The sequence below is a fragment of the Amphibalanus amphitrite genome, unplaced genomic scaffold (genome assembly GCF_019059575.1).
Source record: "Amphibalanus amphitrite isolate SeventyFive unplaced genomic scaffold, NRLGWU_Aamphi_draft 000295F_arrow, whole genome shotgun sequence".
NCBI lineage: Eukaryota > Metazoa > Arthropoda > Thecostraca > Balanomorpha > Balanidae > Amphibalanus > Amphibalanus amphitrite.
In genome coordinates this window covers 650,962-670,581 of record NW_024881790.1, presented here as the reverse complement: position 1 = coordinate 670,581, position 19,620 = coordinate 650,962, and the positions used below count along the sequence as shown (strand labels likewise).

Here is a 19,620-nt window from a genome sequence, read left to right as displayed (position 1 = left end):
CAGCGGCGGCAGCGGCGGCAGCTGCAGCAGCCGATCACCCGCCAGCGCCAGCGGCAGCGGCAGCGACAGCCGGGCGGGCGCCGCGCTCACCCCTCAATATCGGAATAGTTAATGGCCGTCTCCAGACCGGCGCGTGGGCCAGCCGGCGCACGCCCCCGCAGCCAGCCCGCCGCCAGCATCATCTTGGGGAACGCTGAAAGATAGAGGACTGGATTCGATTCTATAGCATTATAACAATATTACGATGAATCGTGCCTACAATGTTGCAATAAACATATTGCTATCCATCCCCCCATTTGAAATTCTGATAATCCACAAAAGAAAACGAAGTAGAAGTTCTCTAGGTACTAAGAAATCCTTCAACCCCTTGCGAGAGATTCCCTTACACTGTTACACTGCGGATTGGCGGTATTTTGAGACATTGGAGAGGGCTTACTTATGACCTCATAGGTCAGTGATCTGACCTTACCTTATGTCTATGTCTATGTCTACCTACACCTGAAAACGCAATTGGTGCCACAATATCTGGCTTTAATCAGAGGTCAGGTATGTCAGTTTTTAGTGGCTCTATGGCCAACGCGTTCCGAGCGATCGCGAGAAGTGGACAGGCCTCCTCCCGCCTCCCCGCCTCCTCCCGCCTCCCCGCCTCCTCCCGCCTCCCCGCCTCCCCGCCTCCCCGCCTCCCCGCCTCCTCCCGCCTCCCGCCTCCCCACCTCCTCCCGCCTCCCCGCCTCCTCCCGCCTCCCCGCCTCCCCGTCGACAACGGACCGAGTGCTCGCAGACTTGTGCGAATTAACGGAAATATAAAAACAGAAAAACAACGACACAGTTCCACTGTTGATGGTATTAATTTATTGATTACCAAATCAGCCTACATGTCAGTGTCCAGTGGCGCGCCGCGCGGTGTGGCAAACTTGTCTCAATAACAGCACATAGACGGACTGCCGTGCGGCGCTGCTCGGCTGGCGGTACGCGTTCTGTGGCTCTGTCTCAACAGGACTCTCTCATCTCTGTGTTCTGTATCAGCAGGACGCTGGACGCTCTGCTGACGTCTGACGGCGCTGCTCTGATGACGTCAGAGGCCGGATCCCTCAGAAGATCTCCTTACGGAAGCGGAGGCCGGGCAGCACCTTGTGAATGCCGTACCGGAATGGGTACGGCCCGTACTGGTAGTCGGTCTGGTACGCGGGCGACTGGTACCCGTACCCGTACCCGGCGCCGTACCTGTACCCGGCGCCGTAGCCGTAGCCGGGCGGGTAGACGCCGCTGTACAAACTGAGGACACGCAGGGGCAGTACAGTCAGTCGCGGCACGGCGTATGCCAACCGGCATCCGCTCCTGCCGATGGGCGGAAACATATTGGCAGCAGCCGACCACAGGAGGGCGCACACGAGTACCGCAGGAGGGCTACACGGCGGGCTACACGGCACGGCGGAGACTGCAGCCGCCCTCCGACTCTCTCTCCCTCCCTTCCTCCCTCCGAACATCCCCATCCAACCCCTGCAGCCGGTCACTGGGTTCGGTGACTCCCATCCCCCAGCCGGTCACTGGGCTCGGTGACTCTCAAGCTCGGCAGGCCTCCCTCGGTCGGCGTAGACGGTACCGCCGCGCCGTGTATCTGTATCTGTATCTGTATCTGTATTTTCGAAAGTACATCCAGTCCATATACACTGGTTTTTCATGACTCGAGTCACATTGGGCTGAGGGTAGGTTCACACAATCGCAAACAAGCTTCCCATCCACTCTGACTCTAATCCACCATCATTCGACAGCAGATCTGTTGCCTCTACCCACTAGATGGCCGCGGAGGCGCAGGCCGTGTATCGTGTACTCTCCCGAGAGCCTGACCGAGTGACGGCCCGCCAGCCACGGCGGCTGTGTCCGCAGCGCGCGCTTACCGGAAGGGTCCGACGCCGAGGTCCACAGACTTGTGCACCAGCGACGGCTGGGTGTCGAGGTCGGCGGCCGGCTCCGGCCGGCCGGCGGTCAGTGTCATCAGCGCAGCCAGCACCGCCTGCCGCGCACCGGGGCAGCGGTCAGCGACACACCGGGGCAGGTCAGCGACACACCGGGGCAGCCGTCAGCGTCACACCGGGGCAGGGCAGCGACACACCGGGGCAGGGCAGCGACACACCGGGGCAGCCGTCAGCGACACACCGGGGCAGGGCAGCGACACACCGGGGCAGGGCAGCGACACACCGGGGCAGGGCAGCGACACACCGGGGCAGGTCAGCGACACACCGGGGCAGGGCAGCGACACACCGGGGCAGGGCAGCGACACACCGGGGCAGCCGTCAGCGGTCAGGTCACAGAGGGCAGCCGTCAGCGTCACACCGGGGCAGGGCAGCGACACACCGGGGCAGCCGTCAGCGACACACCGGGGCAGGGCAGCGACACACCGGGGCAAGGCAGCGACACACCGGGGCAGGGCAGCAACACACCGGGGCAGGGCAGCGACACACCGGGGCAGGGCAGCGACACACCGGGGCAGGGCAGCGACACACCGGGGCAGGGCAGCGAAACACCGGGGCAGCCGTCAGCGACACACCGGGGCAGGGCAGCGACACACCGGGGCAGGGCAGCGACACACCGGGGCAGGGCAGCGACACACCGGGGCAGGGCAGCGACACACCGGGGCAGGGCAGCGACACACCGGGGCAGCCGTCAGCGACACACCGGGGCAAGGCAGCGACACACCGGGGCAGCCGTCAGCGGTCAGGTCACGGAGGTCAGCGACGCACCGGGGCAGCCGTCAGCGGTCAGGTCACAGAGGTAGCCGTCAGCCGTCAGGTCACGGAGGTCAGCGACACACCAGGGCAGCCGTCAGCGGTCAGGTCACAGAGGGCAGCCGTCAGCGGTCCGGTCACAGAGGGTAGCGAATAGCGATTACGGTGCAGTGATGAGGAGCAAATGTGTTATATGAAAAGACAAGGCATGTGCGTCTCAATTATCTTACAGTATTAAACATGCGAGCAGATTCGCGGAGCACGACGCTCTCACTGACACCTTCGGGAGGCGTTTGTGGAGAGCTACACGCTGCAGTGTATTAGCTGCGCCGGCGGCTACTCACGTATTTCATCATGGCTGCGACTGGAGAGTGCTGTCCTGCTGCTGCTGGCCCTGGCAGGGGTACCGGTGTCTGGGCGGGTTCTCCCAGCAGCACACATTATATACCGACCCGCAATCAGTGGCGCACTCAGGCACATATATCACGGGGGGCGGGGTATTCCACTGGTCATGGAATATGACAACATTGAGCTTTGGAAAATTTCTACCGAAATGTCTACCTCTTTAAAGCCCAAACCATGGCCGCTGCCGCCGACCAGACCGGCCGCGGCCCTGCCGAGGTGGCCCTGCAGCGGGGCCACGGTGCGGCGGCCCCACTCCCGGCCTGGGTGCGCCGCTGGCCTCCCCGCGGCCCTTTGTGCCGATTGTGCCGATACCCGCCTGGACCGCGGACTGGCCGTAAACACCTGGCAGCCGCCGCCTCTTCTGACCACCGCGCCGGCGCCCACCCACTGCAGCCGCCTCCCACCACCGGCGCCCACCACCCACTGCAGCCGCCTCCCACCGGCGCGCACCCACTGCAGCCGGCTACCACCGGCGCCCACCCACTCCAGCCGGCGCCCACCCACTGCAGCGACTCCCACCAGCGCCCACCCACTGCAGCGACTCCCACCACCGGCGCGCACCCACTGCAGCGACTCCCACCACCGGCGCGCACCACCCACTGCAGCGCCTCCCACTGGCGCGCACCCACTGCAGCGCCTCCCACCGGCGCCCACCCACTGCGGCGACTCACACCGGCGCGCCCGTCTGTTCGGTTCGCTAATTTGTTGGGAGCAGGCTCTTTCGGCCTAAAAGGGCTACTGCAGTGATATGCAATACTATAGGATGGGGTGGAGCCATTGGAACGAGTGATCCGCCGGCGCACAATCGGCCATTTCGCATACAATAAAGGAAATGGTAACCGGACAAAAGATCGTAAAGCAGAAGATCGTATGGCAGAAGATCGTAGGCAGTTGATCGTATGCAAAATATCGTAATGGATAAAGATCGTACGACATAATGCTCGTATGGACAAAAGATCGTATTCGCTAAAGATCGTCAAGGAAAATGATCGTATGTAAAAAAGTCGTAATGGATAAAGATCGTACGACATAATGATCGTATGGACAAAAGATCGTATTCGCTAAAGATCGTCAAGGAAAATGATCGTATGCCAAAAAGTCGTAATGGATAAAGATCGTACGACATAATGCTCGTATGGACAAAAGATCGTATTCGCTAAAGATCGTCAAGGAAAATGATCGTACGCCAAATGATCGTATGAGATAAAGATCGTACAGTCAAAATATGATATTCACATGGCAGGCACCGTTCCGTGCTTCTATCCTCAGGATACTGAAATCCTTCTCCTCCACGCCGCAACCTCCCTCCGCCGCCCTCCGGGCTGGACAGGCAACTTTATCTCATGCGGGCTGCTCCCTTGGAGCGGCACCGCTGCTCCCGAGGGAGCGCATCTCGTAGCCGGGTGCAGTGAGTGCGTTGGGGCTGGGTGGCCTGTCCTCTGGACGGGCTCAGCCCCGGCGACTCACTATAGGGTGCCTGCCCAGACCAATGTCTCCCCCTATATCCTATCATCCTCCCGGCTCTGAAATGGTCTCATTGGACCGAAAGGGCCTAACCCAACAAAACAAAACAAACAAACAATCACATGGCACATGGTGCAGCCCAACTCCAGCGCATACAAAGCTTATCAATTTCTATGTTCGCTTAGTAAGTGGCCGTCGTAAGCTCGACCATACATTGATGTTATTTCAGAGCTTAGATGGCTCAATGACACCTAAAAGCAACGCGTTGTATATGTGCCGAATAAATGAATGTATGTGCTGCCGTTTTCTTGTACCTATTTGAAGTGAATACAACTAAACCCATGTTCCTCCCCCCCCCCCCCCACCGCCTGGAAGGTTAAAATGTTGCTTAAGCGGCTGAAGTAAACGGCGTTAAAAATACTTTTTCCTTCGCACTGTTACATTTTCATGTAGAATCGTCATCGCTTTACGAGTCATCAACAGATGTTTATCGCATTATCACTATCGAAGTCGCAATCCTCCTAGTTATAGGATCCTAGTTTCAATCCAATCCTAGTTATAGGAGTCATTGTTATCGAAGGCCGGTTAAAGATGTCAATTGTCCATTATTGGTAATAACCACAAACAACTTGTATGCGATCATTTCTTTTGACAAAATGCAAAATACAAGCCGTTCAAACGACAAACACCCGGCCAGTTTCCCCGATAGCCTGCCTGCATCCTAACGAAAGCTCAATGCCCGCGGCCCGCAGACCATATCATGCCACTCTGTTCGCTCTGGCAGCTTCTAGTTCTCTGCTCATACTTCCAGCCGTTATATTGAAAAGACTTCTAAAAAGACTCCTAACGAAAGCTCAATGCCCGCGGCCCGCAGACCATATCATGCCACTCTGTTCGCTCTGGCAGCTTCTAGTTCTCTGCTCATACTTCCAGCCGTTATATTGAAAAGACTTCGCTTCGCTCGCTGCGCTCGCTCGCTCGTAACAACACTATTCTATACGATTATTTACTTTACGAACGTAACGTTACGATCTTTTGTCGAGCGATCTTTTACATCATATGATCTTTATCTTACGATCATTTTCCTACGATCTTTTTTGTACGATCCATTGCTTTACGATCTTTTGCTTACGATCCTTGGTCGTACGATCTTTTGCGACATACGATATTTATCTTACGATCATTTTCCTACGATCTTTTTCATACGATCAATTGCTTTACGATCTTTTGCTTACGATCTTTTTGTCGTACGATCTTTTACAACATACGATCTTTATCTTACGATCATTTTCGTACGATCTTTTGCATACGATCAATTGCTTTACGATCTTTTGCTTACGATCTTTTTACCGTACGATCTTTTACAACATACGATCTTTATCTTACGATCATTTTCGTACGATCTTTTTCCATACGATCTTTTGTCTTACGATCTTTTGTCACGTAATCAAAGGAAACAATATCAATATTAAGGAAACATAATCGATTTAGTCGTGTCGTGGAAACGTAGTGTGTCCTTTCCTCCATAGGCTTATAACAGGAGGCAGAACGTTAAACAAAACATCTATGTACGACACTTTCGTATTGTGACCTCCAGCGACCTGACCTCTGTGACCTGGCCTCAAATAGCAAAACATACGTTCTACGGACCATTCCCCATCGATGATTTTCACTAACATGCATTTTTCGATTTTACAACACATTTTTTGAAATGCCTGTAAAAGGTGAAAATTCAACTTTTGACCTGACCTGTGACGTCATCGGCTACACCGAGGTCAATGAAATTTGGTCACAAGGCAGTTCCGTGGTAGGGCTATCGAACGCTGTTTGAATTTTGAAAATCGGCCAACACTTTCCGAGATCATAGAGGGGCCAAAACGGACCCCCCCCCCCCCCCAAATTCAGATTCAGATTCAGATGTATTCGAATAAGGTCCACACAAAGCGGTGGCTTTTCGCTCAGTCACGTCATACGGTAAAACAAAATGGAAAGTATGACACACGCACACAATGACATATTCATCACCACAATTATACAAACACATCGAAACTGACCATCAGCGACTCGGACCCATCTGTGCTACATTCAGCAGCCTATAGCGACATAGTAACCCGCCTCAACGTAGCCTTAAATGCCGCTATGCCGGGCTCTATGCGCATGTCATTCATCGGGTGGTAGGGTCGCCGATAGCCCTACAGGGCGCAGGTTAATGTCCGAAGGGGCCCTTAAAGTTTGGTGACGATATCTGCACATCGAATATCGATAGAAAAGGAGAGAAGGCCGTTTCACTCCTCCCCACTACGGGGCGCGAGTTAAACTTCGCCAACTGCGAGACTTGGATGCAACTTCAGCACTATAATTGTTGGCATGGTTTTGGCATGGCCTTTCATAGCATACGGTCTCATGCGTTTTACTTGCCCATGATTATCCGTTGAAATTCCTTTAACCCGCGCACCGACGGGGGGCGGATATCCGCCCCCCTGAGGTTTTTCGCAAATAGCGGGAAAACCGCGGCGCGTAGCGCCGCGAAATTTGGTACGACTATTTCCTCATCAATTTTACACATGGTGTGCAAGTTTGAACCTCCTACCTTTCAAGGTCAGGTCACCAGGTCACTTTGAATGATCCAACCTCAAGTCACTTTTTTGCAACTTTGTCACCGTGCCAGAGCTACAGTAGATGTCGGAAGCCTTTGAAAGTCGCAGGATTTTATTAGGTCATTAGTAGCTACAATTTGCATATTTCGGAATTTTGATATCGGTGACCTAAGGTCAGGTCAATTTCGCGACCTCCCCATTATAAGTCAATGGGGGAAAAATCAACTCCCTGTTTTTACCACTAAAACGGGTCGGAATGGCCACATGTACCATACCTGACTTCATATACCATCAACCGACACTACCTTGAGGTCTGTTTTGCTGTTGGACAGCTGTGAGGTCATGTGACGTCATCAAAGGTCACCAAAGGGTTTTGGCCAATAACTCCGTACAGGAACAAGATGCAGCCGCGTGGATGATCTCATTGTGTTCAGCTCGTCAAGACGCATCGAATGATATACATGATGACCTCGAGGTCACGTGCCCTGAGGTCAACCTTTGACCTTGACCTTTCGAGGTCAACATATATCATTCGATGCGGATTGACGAGAGGATCACGATGATGCCCTTAGTTTGTTCCTATCTTGACTAATTCGAAAGTTATTCGAGAAAAACTCTCCATATCTAGCGCCGTCATTTTGACTTTTTTGACCCCTGTGACGTCATCTTTGACCTGACCTGAAAATGACCTTAGTAAAAATTGTAGATCTTGACCGTGCGTATCCGATGCCGTTTACCACTTGTCGCTATCTTGCTTCGTTCTCGAGATCTCAGGGGGCGGTCATCCGCCCCCCCCCCGTCGGTGCGAAGTTGGCGCAGACCCCCGTCGGTGCACGGGTTAAGACATGTTTACTTTAATGTTTACTTTAACCCGGCAGGCGGTGGGCCTACCAGCCACCTTCCGCGCGGTGGGGGGGCACTTTTTTGCCCCCCCCCCCCGTATCTCCGAAACTACTGGACGGATCCGGAAAATTCAAACGGCGTTCGATAGCCCTGTCAAATTTGTCGAGGGAAACCAAATTTCATTGACCTCGGGGTCACCGATGACGTCACAGGTCAGGTCAAAGATAAAATGTTTCACCGTTCACGGGGCTTCTAGGGAAAGCGCTATAACACCGAGTAAAACGCATTTTGTCGAAAATCAGCGATAAGGCGTCGGTTGTCTAGTACATATGTTGCTATTAGAGGTCACTGGTCATACCAGGTCAGGTCACAGGTCAGGTCACCAAAGGTCACCAAGGGTCACCACATGAGCCCAACTTTACTAAGGTTATGCGATGCATGTTTTATGGCCAGTTTTTCATTTCCAACTCAATGGTGTTGGTTATAAGACCATCAGGTACGGTTTGGGTCACTTTCTGGTGGAGGTCAGGTCAAGGTCAGGTCAAAAAAGGTCAAATTTCAAAGTTGATATTTATGCATAAAATGGGTATTGATTCGATGCAGCTCGTCACAAGGAGTCTAATGGTGGTCTTTGTTTTGCGCTACGAGGTCTAGAATTGCTAAAAATTGAGTTTGAAAATTTGACGTCATCAATTTTGAACAGTTTTTTCGCTATAACGTGGCCAAAAAAAGAGGTATCGATCTCAAATTTGGTATGTAGATAGAAGGCGGTAGGGGCTATCACATATATTCCGGTTTTTTTCGAAATTCAAAAAAAAATTGGATTTTTTGGCTATTATATTCAAAAAATCTATTTTTTGATTTTTGGGGGTCAAAATCCAAAAAATTCGAAAAACCGAAATAGCAGTTTTGTAGCCCTTTTAATTTTACACCTTTTATGTCTGAAACATTTTTCTGTATCTCTAAAGCTGTAGGCCTGACAGCTCTTCCCGCGAAACCTTTTTTTGGGTCGAAAATGGCAAAAATGACGTCACTCTGACGTCATTAGCGGCCAACCTATCATAGCCTTTGGAAAAATTTTTGGTCACCATGTGCGCTAGCTGCTCCCGGGAGGGTACTGAAAGTTTGGTGACGATCGGCGCAGCGGTTCTCGAGATATATCGAAAAAACTAAAGGGGGGCAAAAAATTGCCCCCCCCCCACCGCCTGGAAGGTTAATGAAAAACAATATCAAATTCTTATCTGTATTCAATGTAAACGCGTTTCGATTGTTTCTTTATCAATACATTGATACAATACAGATAATGAACACACACGATTCAATGTGGGTGAACGCGAGCGATGAGATTGATATTTCAAATGTTATGACCTATTCACGTGGCAAAACTTTCTGTTCCCTCCATAAAATTCTACCCAAAATTGGTGCCAATGAGTAATCTCCTCTTTTTGAGTTGATGTTTGGCACCCTGGTTTGGCAAACATTCAATCACCGCAGCCTCGATCAGTTTTCGTCGATTTTTCCCTTTTCCGCTCCATAGAATTCTTGCGTCTTTCCACTTTGGTAAATGGTTTTGTTCCTCTATATGAATAACGAAAGAGCTTGTATCTTTGTGGTTTCGAACGTCTCTTTTATGTTCGTCTATTCTCTTCTTCATTCCTCGATATGTTTCGCCTATATAAGATTTGGAACACCCCCCGCACGGAACTCTGTACACGACGCCGTCCAAACTTTCGTCCGCCGTTCTTTTCTTGATTATATCTTTAGTCTTAAGACCGGTCCTTTCCAGAAGTATGACGCCTGCCTGTCTTAAGGCCTTAGATATGATTATTGCGCTTGCAAATCTGGTCCACAAGGTTTGTAACTAAATGGATCATATGTAATAGGCGCTTAGATGAGCAGTAATTAATTACTTTGACAATAGTCATAGTCTTTTGATAGAGGCATGCTACAGCGATGAAAACACCTTCGATGTGTTCAGCTCGACGATACGAATTGACTGATATGTATCATGAACTTTTACGGTCATCTCATGATCCAAACCTGAAGTCAAATTTACATTAACCCGCGCCCGGCTGGGGGTCCTGGATTTCCACGCCCTGCTGGGGGGGTGTTTGAACACCCCCCTTCTAACTCGGCTCCTGTGCCACGTAGCGATACGCGGAAGGCGGCGTTCGAAAGAGCGTCAAAAATAATGAGGAAATTACTTCGGTCAATTTTTTGGTCAGGCCAAAGGTCAGGTCACCAGAGGTCATTGAAGGCAAAATTTCGCCGATTTCCGGGTCGAATGTCGAAAATTTCCAAGAAGCCAACGCATAACTCGGGAACCAATAGAGCTACAGCGCCGCGGAAAAGCGCATTCGATAGCCCTATTAACGCCCTTTCTGAATAATTCTCTCAGATTTGACCTAACGTCAACGGTTTTGCCTGCAGGGGGCAAAAACTGCAAAAATAGCCGATTTTTTCGGAAACAGTTTTTCTGCAATAACTTTTGACCCAAGCCTTGTACGAGCTTACTTTTACCGGCATCGTGTTCCTCTCGTCAAGACGCATCGAATGAACTATAACTTGACCTTGAAAGGTCAACTTGAAAATTTGACCTCAGGTCAAGGTCAACCTGACCGGAAAGGGTCATGTTGCATATCAGTCGATCCGTATCGTCGAGCTGAACACATCTAAGGCGTTTTCATCTCTCTAGCATGCCTCTATCAAAAGTTATTTGAGAAAAACTGTTAGATACCATTCGTGACCTAAGATGACCTCAGGGCATAAACATGGGTCACGGACACCATTTTCATGTTCAGTGTATCTAAACCACTTTTAATTTGGTGTTTGGGAGTGTTAATAATGTCTTTCGTCCAAAAGAGGCGCATTTGAATTTTCTCCCATTGACTTATAATGGGGAGGTCGCAAAATTGACCTGACCTTTGGTCATCGATATCAAAATTCTGAGATATACATTTTGTACATGCTATTGCTCTTAGCAATCGCTGAAAGTTTCAAAACGATCGGTCACTCGGTGTAGCTATGACAGACATTGAAACTTTTTATGAGGTGAGGTCACTTCAAGTGACCTGGTGACCTGACCTTGAATGACCTTGATCTGAAATTTTCACAACATGTGTAGAATTGATGTATGGCCGTTTTTGAGATATTCGCGAAAAACCACAAGGGGGGTGTTCAAACACCCCCCCCCCCCCCAGCAGGGCGCGGGTAAATTTTCATATAAACGACCTTTTTAGGTCAAACTATAGTTTATTCGACGCGTCTTGAACAGAGCAGCGCGTTTCTGGTGAAAGAAAGTTCGAGCAAATTTAGAGTCAAAAGTTTTGCAGGAAAATTGTTTTTGCAGAATCGTCTATTTTTGCCGTACATATCAGTCGGGGGAGGTTTGATCAATCGTTGTCATTTTTAGCACGTGCTATTTTTGTCACGCGTGCTAAAAATGACAACGATTTTGCTATTTTTGACAACGATGAAGCCGATTTCACTCCTCAGCGAGGAAATCACGATTTTGGAAAGATAAGCACTGATTTTCGAAAAGAAGTGCTGTCACCTGGTGCAAGAAGAAGAAGCCAGCTTTTTTTGCAAGCTGCAACATTCTATATTGCAAGGGACATAAATATAACACCATAGCTGTCATACAGTACACGAGCGTTCACGACATTCAGCTAAAACCATTGACCAGTGCTGCCCAATATGGGCCCCGTGGATCGCAACACATTCACATCAGGGGTCACCCACACTACTGTAAGTGGAGTTCTAATGTAACGACCTTCTTCACTGTGTCCAATGGTACTGCAAGGATTAGTCACTCTCTGTCTATCACACAGCAAGCAATAACTATACTTTCTCCAAGCAAAATTAAAAGCAAGTGACCAGCAGTTAGATTAGCAGCTAAACGTACTGATAGGGTAATAGGACGAATAATATTTCTGATAGATTCAATTAATATTCTTCGTCTTGCACCAGGTGGCAGCACTTCTTTTCCAAAATCAGTGCTTGTATTTCCAAAATCGTGATTTCCTTGCTGAGGAGTGAAAAGAACGTTTAGGCCGTTCCGCGGCACTGTAGCTCTAGCCATTCCTGAGCCATGCACCGCGATTTCTCAAAAATTGTCGAAGCTTGACCTGGATTTTGACAAAATTTTACCGTCGATGACCTTTGCTGACCTGACCTTTGATCCACAACTGACCTTAAAATGGCCGAAGTAATTTTTCCTTATTTTTAGCTCTTTCGAACGCCGCCTACGGTGTGTCTCTACGTGGCCCAGGAGCCGAGGCAGACGGGAGACCCCCAGGAACACCATTGGAAACTCAGATCACCAGCACGGCGCGGGTTAATAGCTGCTGGAACTCTAGCCAATTTCCTACTACAAACAGACAAAATGGATACCAATAATGTTCCATTTGGTACACACAACAAACTGCCACTAAAAACCCTAGGCGAAACTGCAACCAGCGCGTTGCACTGGTTGCAGACAAAACAAAAAGAGCCTGGCGTTTGCACAGCGCGTTGCAACCAAACAAAATTCAATCAAACTCGAAAAACTGAAGTCACGAAGCGATAAATCGAAAAATCGAAAAACCGACGCTAAATCGAACTGAAAAAAAAACGAAAAACCGAAAAATCAAAAACCGAAAAAGTGTCCCATGTAGCTTGACCTTAAGAGTCGCAAATTTATAATTTTACATATGACGTCAACGACACTAAATTCAAGCACAGCCTCGGCTAGGTATTAAGAAATATGTGTGCGAAGTTTCGTCTGTCTATCTCGTCGCGTTGCAACGATATCGTCGCTGAAGTAAAGGGGGGCACCTACATATGCCCCCCCCCCCCTCCAGCGGCCGGCGGGTGGCGTGGAGGCCCACCGGCCGCCGGGTTAAAGCAGATGATAGGGAATAAATTAGGGGACAATGAAGGATGGCTTTGCGCTTATGTCAACCACTGAACATTTGTCTGCATACTCGTAACCCCACGGACAAAATTCATGACTCATTCACGGGTCAAAAGGGAAAAAGTGATTAACTCAAAATGGGCGTTTTGCCCCGGAACCGGGACAAGGCTCCCCCTTCCGAGGCGAAAAGCGCACCACATGAAGTGATTGGCATTACAAGCATTCCTGGGTGGGAACAAGCCTCTGCTGTAGCTTTAGCATTGCGGTACGGATCTAAGACTTGTTGTTCGTGACTGTAAGCCATAAATCAAGTTTGCACTAGCAACATACTGGCAGCATTCGGAATGATCATCCACTTGTCAACTGCAGTCACGACGAATAATCCAATCATGGTGGTTAGGAAATGTAGATATCTGTCCCTAGCTGAGTGACTTCAGTGAAATGACCCGGCCCATGTCCCTCCCCCCCCCCTTTCCTCCTACGCGACCGTTACACATATCGGTGATTTTATTACGGAGCGAGCGAAACGACCTCCAGCCTCAGCAGGTCACGGTTAACCCTCGCCCCGTTGGGCGGTGGGCAATAAAGCCACCAGTGTATTTTCCTGAATAGCAAGAAAACGGCGGCGCGCAGCCCCGCCAAATATTTTAATAGCTACCCGGGCATCAATTTAACACCTTTACACAAAACTTCAAGTCTTAGGTTACCCTAGGTCAGGAGTTATTGAGGTCAAACTGAGGTCATGTTCGAGCAAAAATGAGCAAAAAACATCATATCTTGAAACGGTCACAAAAGCTACAGCTAACAATCAATTTCAAAGCTCTATATCTGGTCGTGTAGAGAAAAAACGGCGCAGAAATTTGATCTAATTTGACCTGACCTTTACCTGACCTTCACCAGAACATAACCCAAACTGGCCCCCAAGGGTTGCCTGACCCACATAATCGCATTTGTCATGTAAAATGGACCAGAAAACATGCAACACATAATAGTTATCTTCATATTGTGACCCTCAGCATGGGCGCCGCCACCGGGGGGGACGGGGGGACGCGTCCCCCCACTCTCAGAATGGAAGGGGGACGTCCCCCCCCCCAAACTCATTACGGAGCGAGCGAAGCGAGCGTAGTCTTTCGGGAAATTTCTGAGTACGAGCGGCCGGCCGGCCGTGGTCACGCTTTTGCGAGACTTACCTATGTCTCAGCAACCACTTGACCGATTTACACGCGGTAATTTTTGTAGGGTAGCTTCATTCCTTCTATCAAGTATTGGCCTATTCCCGATGCATGTGGGTGACCCCTTATGCACGTGCCACGCAGGGGTGGAGCTTCCTATTCACTTGGTGGGGCGCCTGCCCCACCAACTTGCCATTTTGCCCCACCAATAAGCGTTTTGCCCCACCAACTTAAGCCGATTTACAGGACTTTACTGCTTAGCAAACCTATGTTTTTCGTATTGAGGAGCTTTGAAATGTCTGTGTAATGCAAAATATTATCTCTGTAATGAAGAGAATTGATTCATTGTTGAATTTTATCTAACTTAACAATCGGACATTGTAGGTTTGACAACTTTTTGCCCCACCAACTTTCCTGGAAAAGCTCCACCCATGGTGCCACGTGCAAAACGAAGAGGTGTCACTTTTGTAATTGTTGCAATATCTCGGTAACTAGTTGGCCGATTGCGCTGAAAGTTGGCATGTAGGTAGGCACCCACTAGTCAATGCATATCCATGTGCCAGAGTTGGCGTGCTGCTGCACGTGCGCACGTGCAGGGGTCGATTCCAGATCTCCAGAACGGCTGGACCGATGGCGCTCAAATTTGGCACATGGTTAGGGACCGGTTAGTAGGGTGCCGTGCAAAAGTCAGTTGGGACCCATTTTGCACGTGCGCACGTGCAGGGTGCCGCTTCCAGATCTTGAGAACGACTGGGCCGATTCTGCTCAAATTTGGCACATCGCTAGAGACCGGTTAGTACGGTGCCGTGCACAAGTCAGCTGGAGGTACCCTCTCGAAATTTCGCACGTGCAAGGCTCACCCTCTCGCTCGCTCCGTTAGTCGCCCCAAAAGGCGTTATACTAGTGATATGCTTTGCTACAGCGTAACTGGGGCAAAGCGCCCCCCTGGGGCTGGGACGCTTTACCCCCGTGTCAACTAAATCATACTTTGTCACCTGACACACTGACGGGCGACACAGCGTATGTGACGCAAACTAACTATGTTTGGCAAAAATAAACAAGTACCTACCTATAAACATAAAAACTATGGCAGTAGGTACGCTTGCGTGCATCCTTCAACACTAGTTAAAATAACACTAGTTAGTCATGAGCTCACTAGTTAAAAATGTCGTGAATGTTGCATGAAAATCACATAAAACAAAGCTTAGCTCAGAGCAGCTCCACCTTCTGGTCAATCCTGCCAAAAAAAATGACAGCAGAAATAATAGGCGAGCTTTCTGGGGGAGCCTGTTCACTGGTCGGCAGGAGCTTTTAAAATATGGGTTATTGACGTGAGGCGCATTACCTCAGGGGTGCCCGAGGTAATTACCCGAGGCATTACCTCGGGGCTGCATTACTTGCCCCGGTCTACCCTACCAGTACTGAGCTCCAGCTTCCCACCGGCCCCACGGCCCGCATCCTTCGACTTGACCCCAGACCTCCCTCCGACCCCACTCCGCCCCCGACCTCCCTGCGACCCCACAGCGCCCCCGACCTCCCTCCGACCCCACACGGCCCGGACTCCCTCCGACCCCACACCTACCTCCAGCCTCTCGGACTCCCGAAGCACTCCCCCCGAGCCTCGGGCCGACGCGTGCGTCGTGCACCCTCCCCACCTGTTGCTCGTCACCTGTTGCGTCACTTACCCCCCTCCCCCCCCGCCCCCTCCCCTTCCCCCATCTCCTCCTGTCGGGCAGGTCGCTCGCTCCAAACCACTCAAAGGCTCTCCTCTGGCTGTAATTGTCAATTAGCGACGTGGCTGGTCGGTGCGGGCAATCGATCGGCCGGCGGCGCGCCCGGCCGCGGCGCTCCCTCCCGCTGCCGACACGGCGCACACTGGCCGGCTCCGCTGCCGACACGGCGCAGCCGTCACAGTCACAGCGTATACATGTACATGAACTAGTACATTAACCCTCGTCGGCCGAGAAGGGGCGGGGCGGGTGCCGCCTCCCTATTAGTGGCAGGGGGTTGTTTTCATCCACCCCTCAGGTTTTTCGGGAATATCTCCGAAACCGCTGAAGCTACGATGCTGAAATTTTCTGACTTTTCTTAAAACTAAATTGGGCACATTCCTTGAAAATTTCAAGTTCATACCTTTACCAGGGGCGGCTCCAGAGCACTGGGAATTGGAGGGTCCTATTCGTGAAGCGAGTCATTTGGGCGAAGATCACGATGCTGATGTATTATAACTGTATACACCAGTTTTACGAACAGTGAATGAAAGGTATCATGTGATAACATATACAAAGTTATTGTGCATCCTCTTTTGACACGTTTTTGCTATAATAGGCGGATCCAGGCGTCCAAAAAGGGGGGTTATGTTTTACCTCCCAACATAGGTGCCCTGACACCGCCTATGCATGGCCAATACAATTGTAGTCGTTCTCTCATAAGAAAATTGTAACATAACAAGACCATTGCCGCCCTTTTTAGAAACAGTACCAACAAAAACCTTATTTACTATACTTTTTGTGTACCCCCAATCTCAATGATCTGTATCCGCCTATGATTTTTGAAAATGCATATTTTTAGGATCCATTTGAATTCCTGGTTCATTCTCTATCGATCGGCAAAAGTTGCGTTAAGATTGGTTCAGAAACCTGGCCGTGATAAACAGTCTAAAATGTATCTGCAATTTGCCCGTTTTTACCCCCCTCTACCCCCCCCCCTGTTGACATTTTTTTAATTTTTTTAGAAGTGTAGATCACGTTGAGCGAAATCGAATGCCGTTTGAATTTTGAAAATCGGCCCGTTAGATCCCGAGATATCAAGGGGGGTCGTAAACAGCCCCCCCTGCCACTAATAAGGGTAGCCAGGAGCGAGGAGCCTGCCACTAATAGGGTTAACCCGCGCCCGGCTGGGGATCCTGGATTTCCACGCCCTGCTGGGGGGGGGGGTGTTTGAACACCCCCCTTCTAACTCGGCTCCTGGGCCACGTAGCGATACGCGGAAGGCGGAGTTCGAAAGAGCGTAAAAAATAATGACGAAATCACTTCGGTCACTTTTTTGGTCAGGTCAAAGGTCAGGTCACCAGAGGTCATTGAAGGCAAAATTTCGCCGATTTTCAGGTCGAATGTCGACGATTTCCAGGAAGCCAACGCATAACTCGGGAACCAATAAAGCTACAGCGCCGCGGAAAAGCGCATTCGATAGCCCTATTAACGCCCTTTCTGAATAATCCTCTCAGATTTGACCTAACGTCAACGGTTTTGCCTGCAGGGGGCAAAAACTACAAAAGTAGCCGATTTTTTCGGAAACAGTTTTTCTGCAATAACTTTTGACCCAAGCCTTGTACGAGCTTACTTTTACCGGCATCGTGTTCCTCTCGTCAAGACGCATCGAATGAACTATAACTTGACCTTGAAAGGTCAACTTGAAAATTTGACCTCAGGTCAAGGTCATGACCTGACCGGAAAGGGTCATGTTGCATATCAGTCGATCCGTATCGTCGAGCTGAGCACATCTAAGGCGTTTTCACCGCTCTAGCATGCCTCTATCAAAAGTTATTTGCGAAAAACTGTTAGACACCATTCGTGACCTGAGATGACCTCAGGGGCATAAATAGGGGTCACGGACACCATTTTCATGTTCAGTGTGTCTAAACCACTTGTAATTCAGTAATTCAGTGTTTGGGAGTGTTTATAATGTCTTTCTTCCAAAAGAGGCGCATTTCAATTTTCTCCCATTGACTTATAATGGGGAGGTCGCAAAATTGACCTGAGGCCAGTTTTACCAACAGAAAAATAGCAGCCCGGCGCAATTTTTCTGTCAAAAACCAGCAGACGAGTTTTACCAACCAGGCGAGAAAAAATATCCGCCGGCGTGAAAAAATATCAGCCAGAAAAATAGCCAACGAGTTTCACCAACGGCAAATGCGGCATTAATGGAGTGTTTATCTGCGCCATTATATGTAGAAAACAGCCCCAAAAATAGACAGGCGACCCCGTCTATTTTTTTTATGTCGTGTTGGAGTAATTGGCCTCATTTGTTACTAATTATCGTGATTTGCGCTTCTCAGTTGATATAATAATTTAGTATCATTCATGGCGAATTGGTAAAGCATCTAGGCTTCAAGATTAGAGGAGGAATACTGATGATATTGCGCAAAGAAAGAGCTTTTGTCACCAGGCAGGACCAAAAGGAACCAACAAGATGGGTGTTTGGTGTTGTGGTGTTAGTTTTTTTCGTTTTATAGTATATTTTTAATTTATTTATTTATTTATTTATTTATTTATCAGAATCACCAACAAGGACAAGCCCCACTGACAGGCGAAGTCAACATAAAAACAGTTAAACAGTATAAGACACATTGTAAACATCATACCTGTCGCATCACAGCCCGCAGTTCCCAACTATTTTATAAAATGAAAATTAAGATAAAGGTGTGCTAAAATACATGATGCATAAAAAGAATCATGAAAAGATGCATATAAAGGTGCAAATGAAGCACGAGGGGGTAATAATAAACATCAGCAGAATGATGAGAAATTAAGAATACACATAAAAAATAGACACAATAAAAGTAAAGTAAAACAAAACAAAAGTGAGATCGGTGAGCAAAAAACTACACGGTTAAAACCATGGATGAAGTATTTACTAAATTTCTACTTCTAAATACTTCTAAATCGTACTTCTAAATCGCAACTACTGAAAATGAATGCATTCTCTTTTAAATTGCTTGCACTGTTTCGGAGCCGTGTGCACTATTACTGAATTTCATGCACTCGGCCCAAGAAGCGGTGCACTATGCCGAACTGTCGAAATGGTTGCACTATTTCTGAACTGTGTGCACTATTTCTATATTTGGCCGTAAAAACGTGTATATTTGATTTTTCTTAAAGGGCACCTGAGGTCAGGTCGCTAACATGACCTCACCATTATAAGCCTCTATGTCATTGCGGGGAACTATGGAAACTGTTATTTTGGCGCCGGAAATGATCTCATCAAATCGAGTTAGCGAGTCGCAAAAGCCATCAATGGACTCAGGAAGACCATTGAATCGAATAATAGGTATGAAATACAACCTCCTTCAACCAACTTCGTGACCTCAGTGACTTTGATCTGACTGACCTTGACCTGAGGTCCACACTCGAGTTGACCTTACGTTAGGCGGCACGGGCGGACATCGATAGCAGCGCCTCTATCGGTCACTAGGGAAAGCTGGGCTGTAGGCGACGAAATACCGGCTGAGTTGTCACACGTTGAATAGGTTTATAGCCATCCGTCTTGTGAAAAAGTTGAACTTCTGCCTTTAATATTTCTACAGGCAATATTAGAAGTGTCTTCACATGGATTACAAAACCGTTTAGATTATTGTATTCACTTCAAGCCTTCCCTATTGTTCTTGATGATGCGGGAACTATTTCTTATTAGTGTTTCTAGCTTAGTAAAAGAACATACTGTGCAAACGATGAAAAAAAGCATAAATGGAAGATTTTAAATGCAATTTTCTCTAACAATTAATGGTAAATTCTCTACAT

The 19,620-nt window shown here is 49.1% G+C and overlaps 1 protein-coding gene across 1 annotated transcript; it reads right to left on the bottom strand.

Annotated features, from left to right (window-relative positions):
* Positions 1 to 829: 829 nt before the first annotated feature.
* LOC122387705 lies at positions 830 to 3,383 on the bottom strand. Its single transcript, XM_043378114.1, has 3 exons — positions 3,071 to 3,383; positions 1,899 to 2,014; positions 830 to 1,275 (listed from the first exon to the last, which is right to left on the bottom strand). Exons 1-3 carry the CDS (start codon positions 3,080 to 3,082, stop codon positions 1,092 to 1,094), a joined length of 312 nt encoding a protein of 103 aa, XP_043234049.1. The 5' UTR covers positions 3,083 to 3,383; the 3' UTR covers positions 830 to 1,091.
* Between the last annotated feature and the right edge of the window lie 16,237 nt (positions 3,384 to 19,620).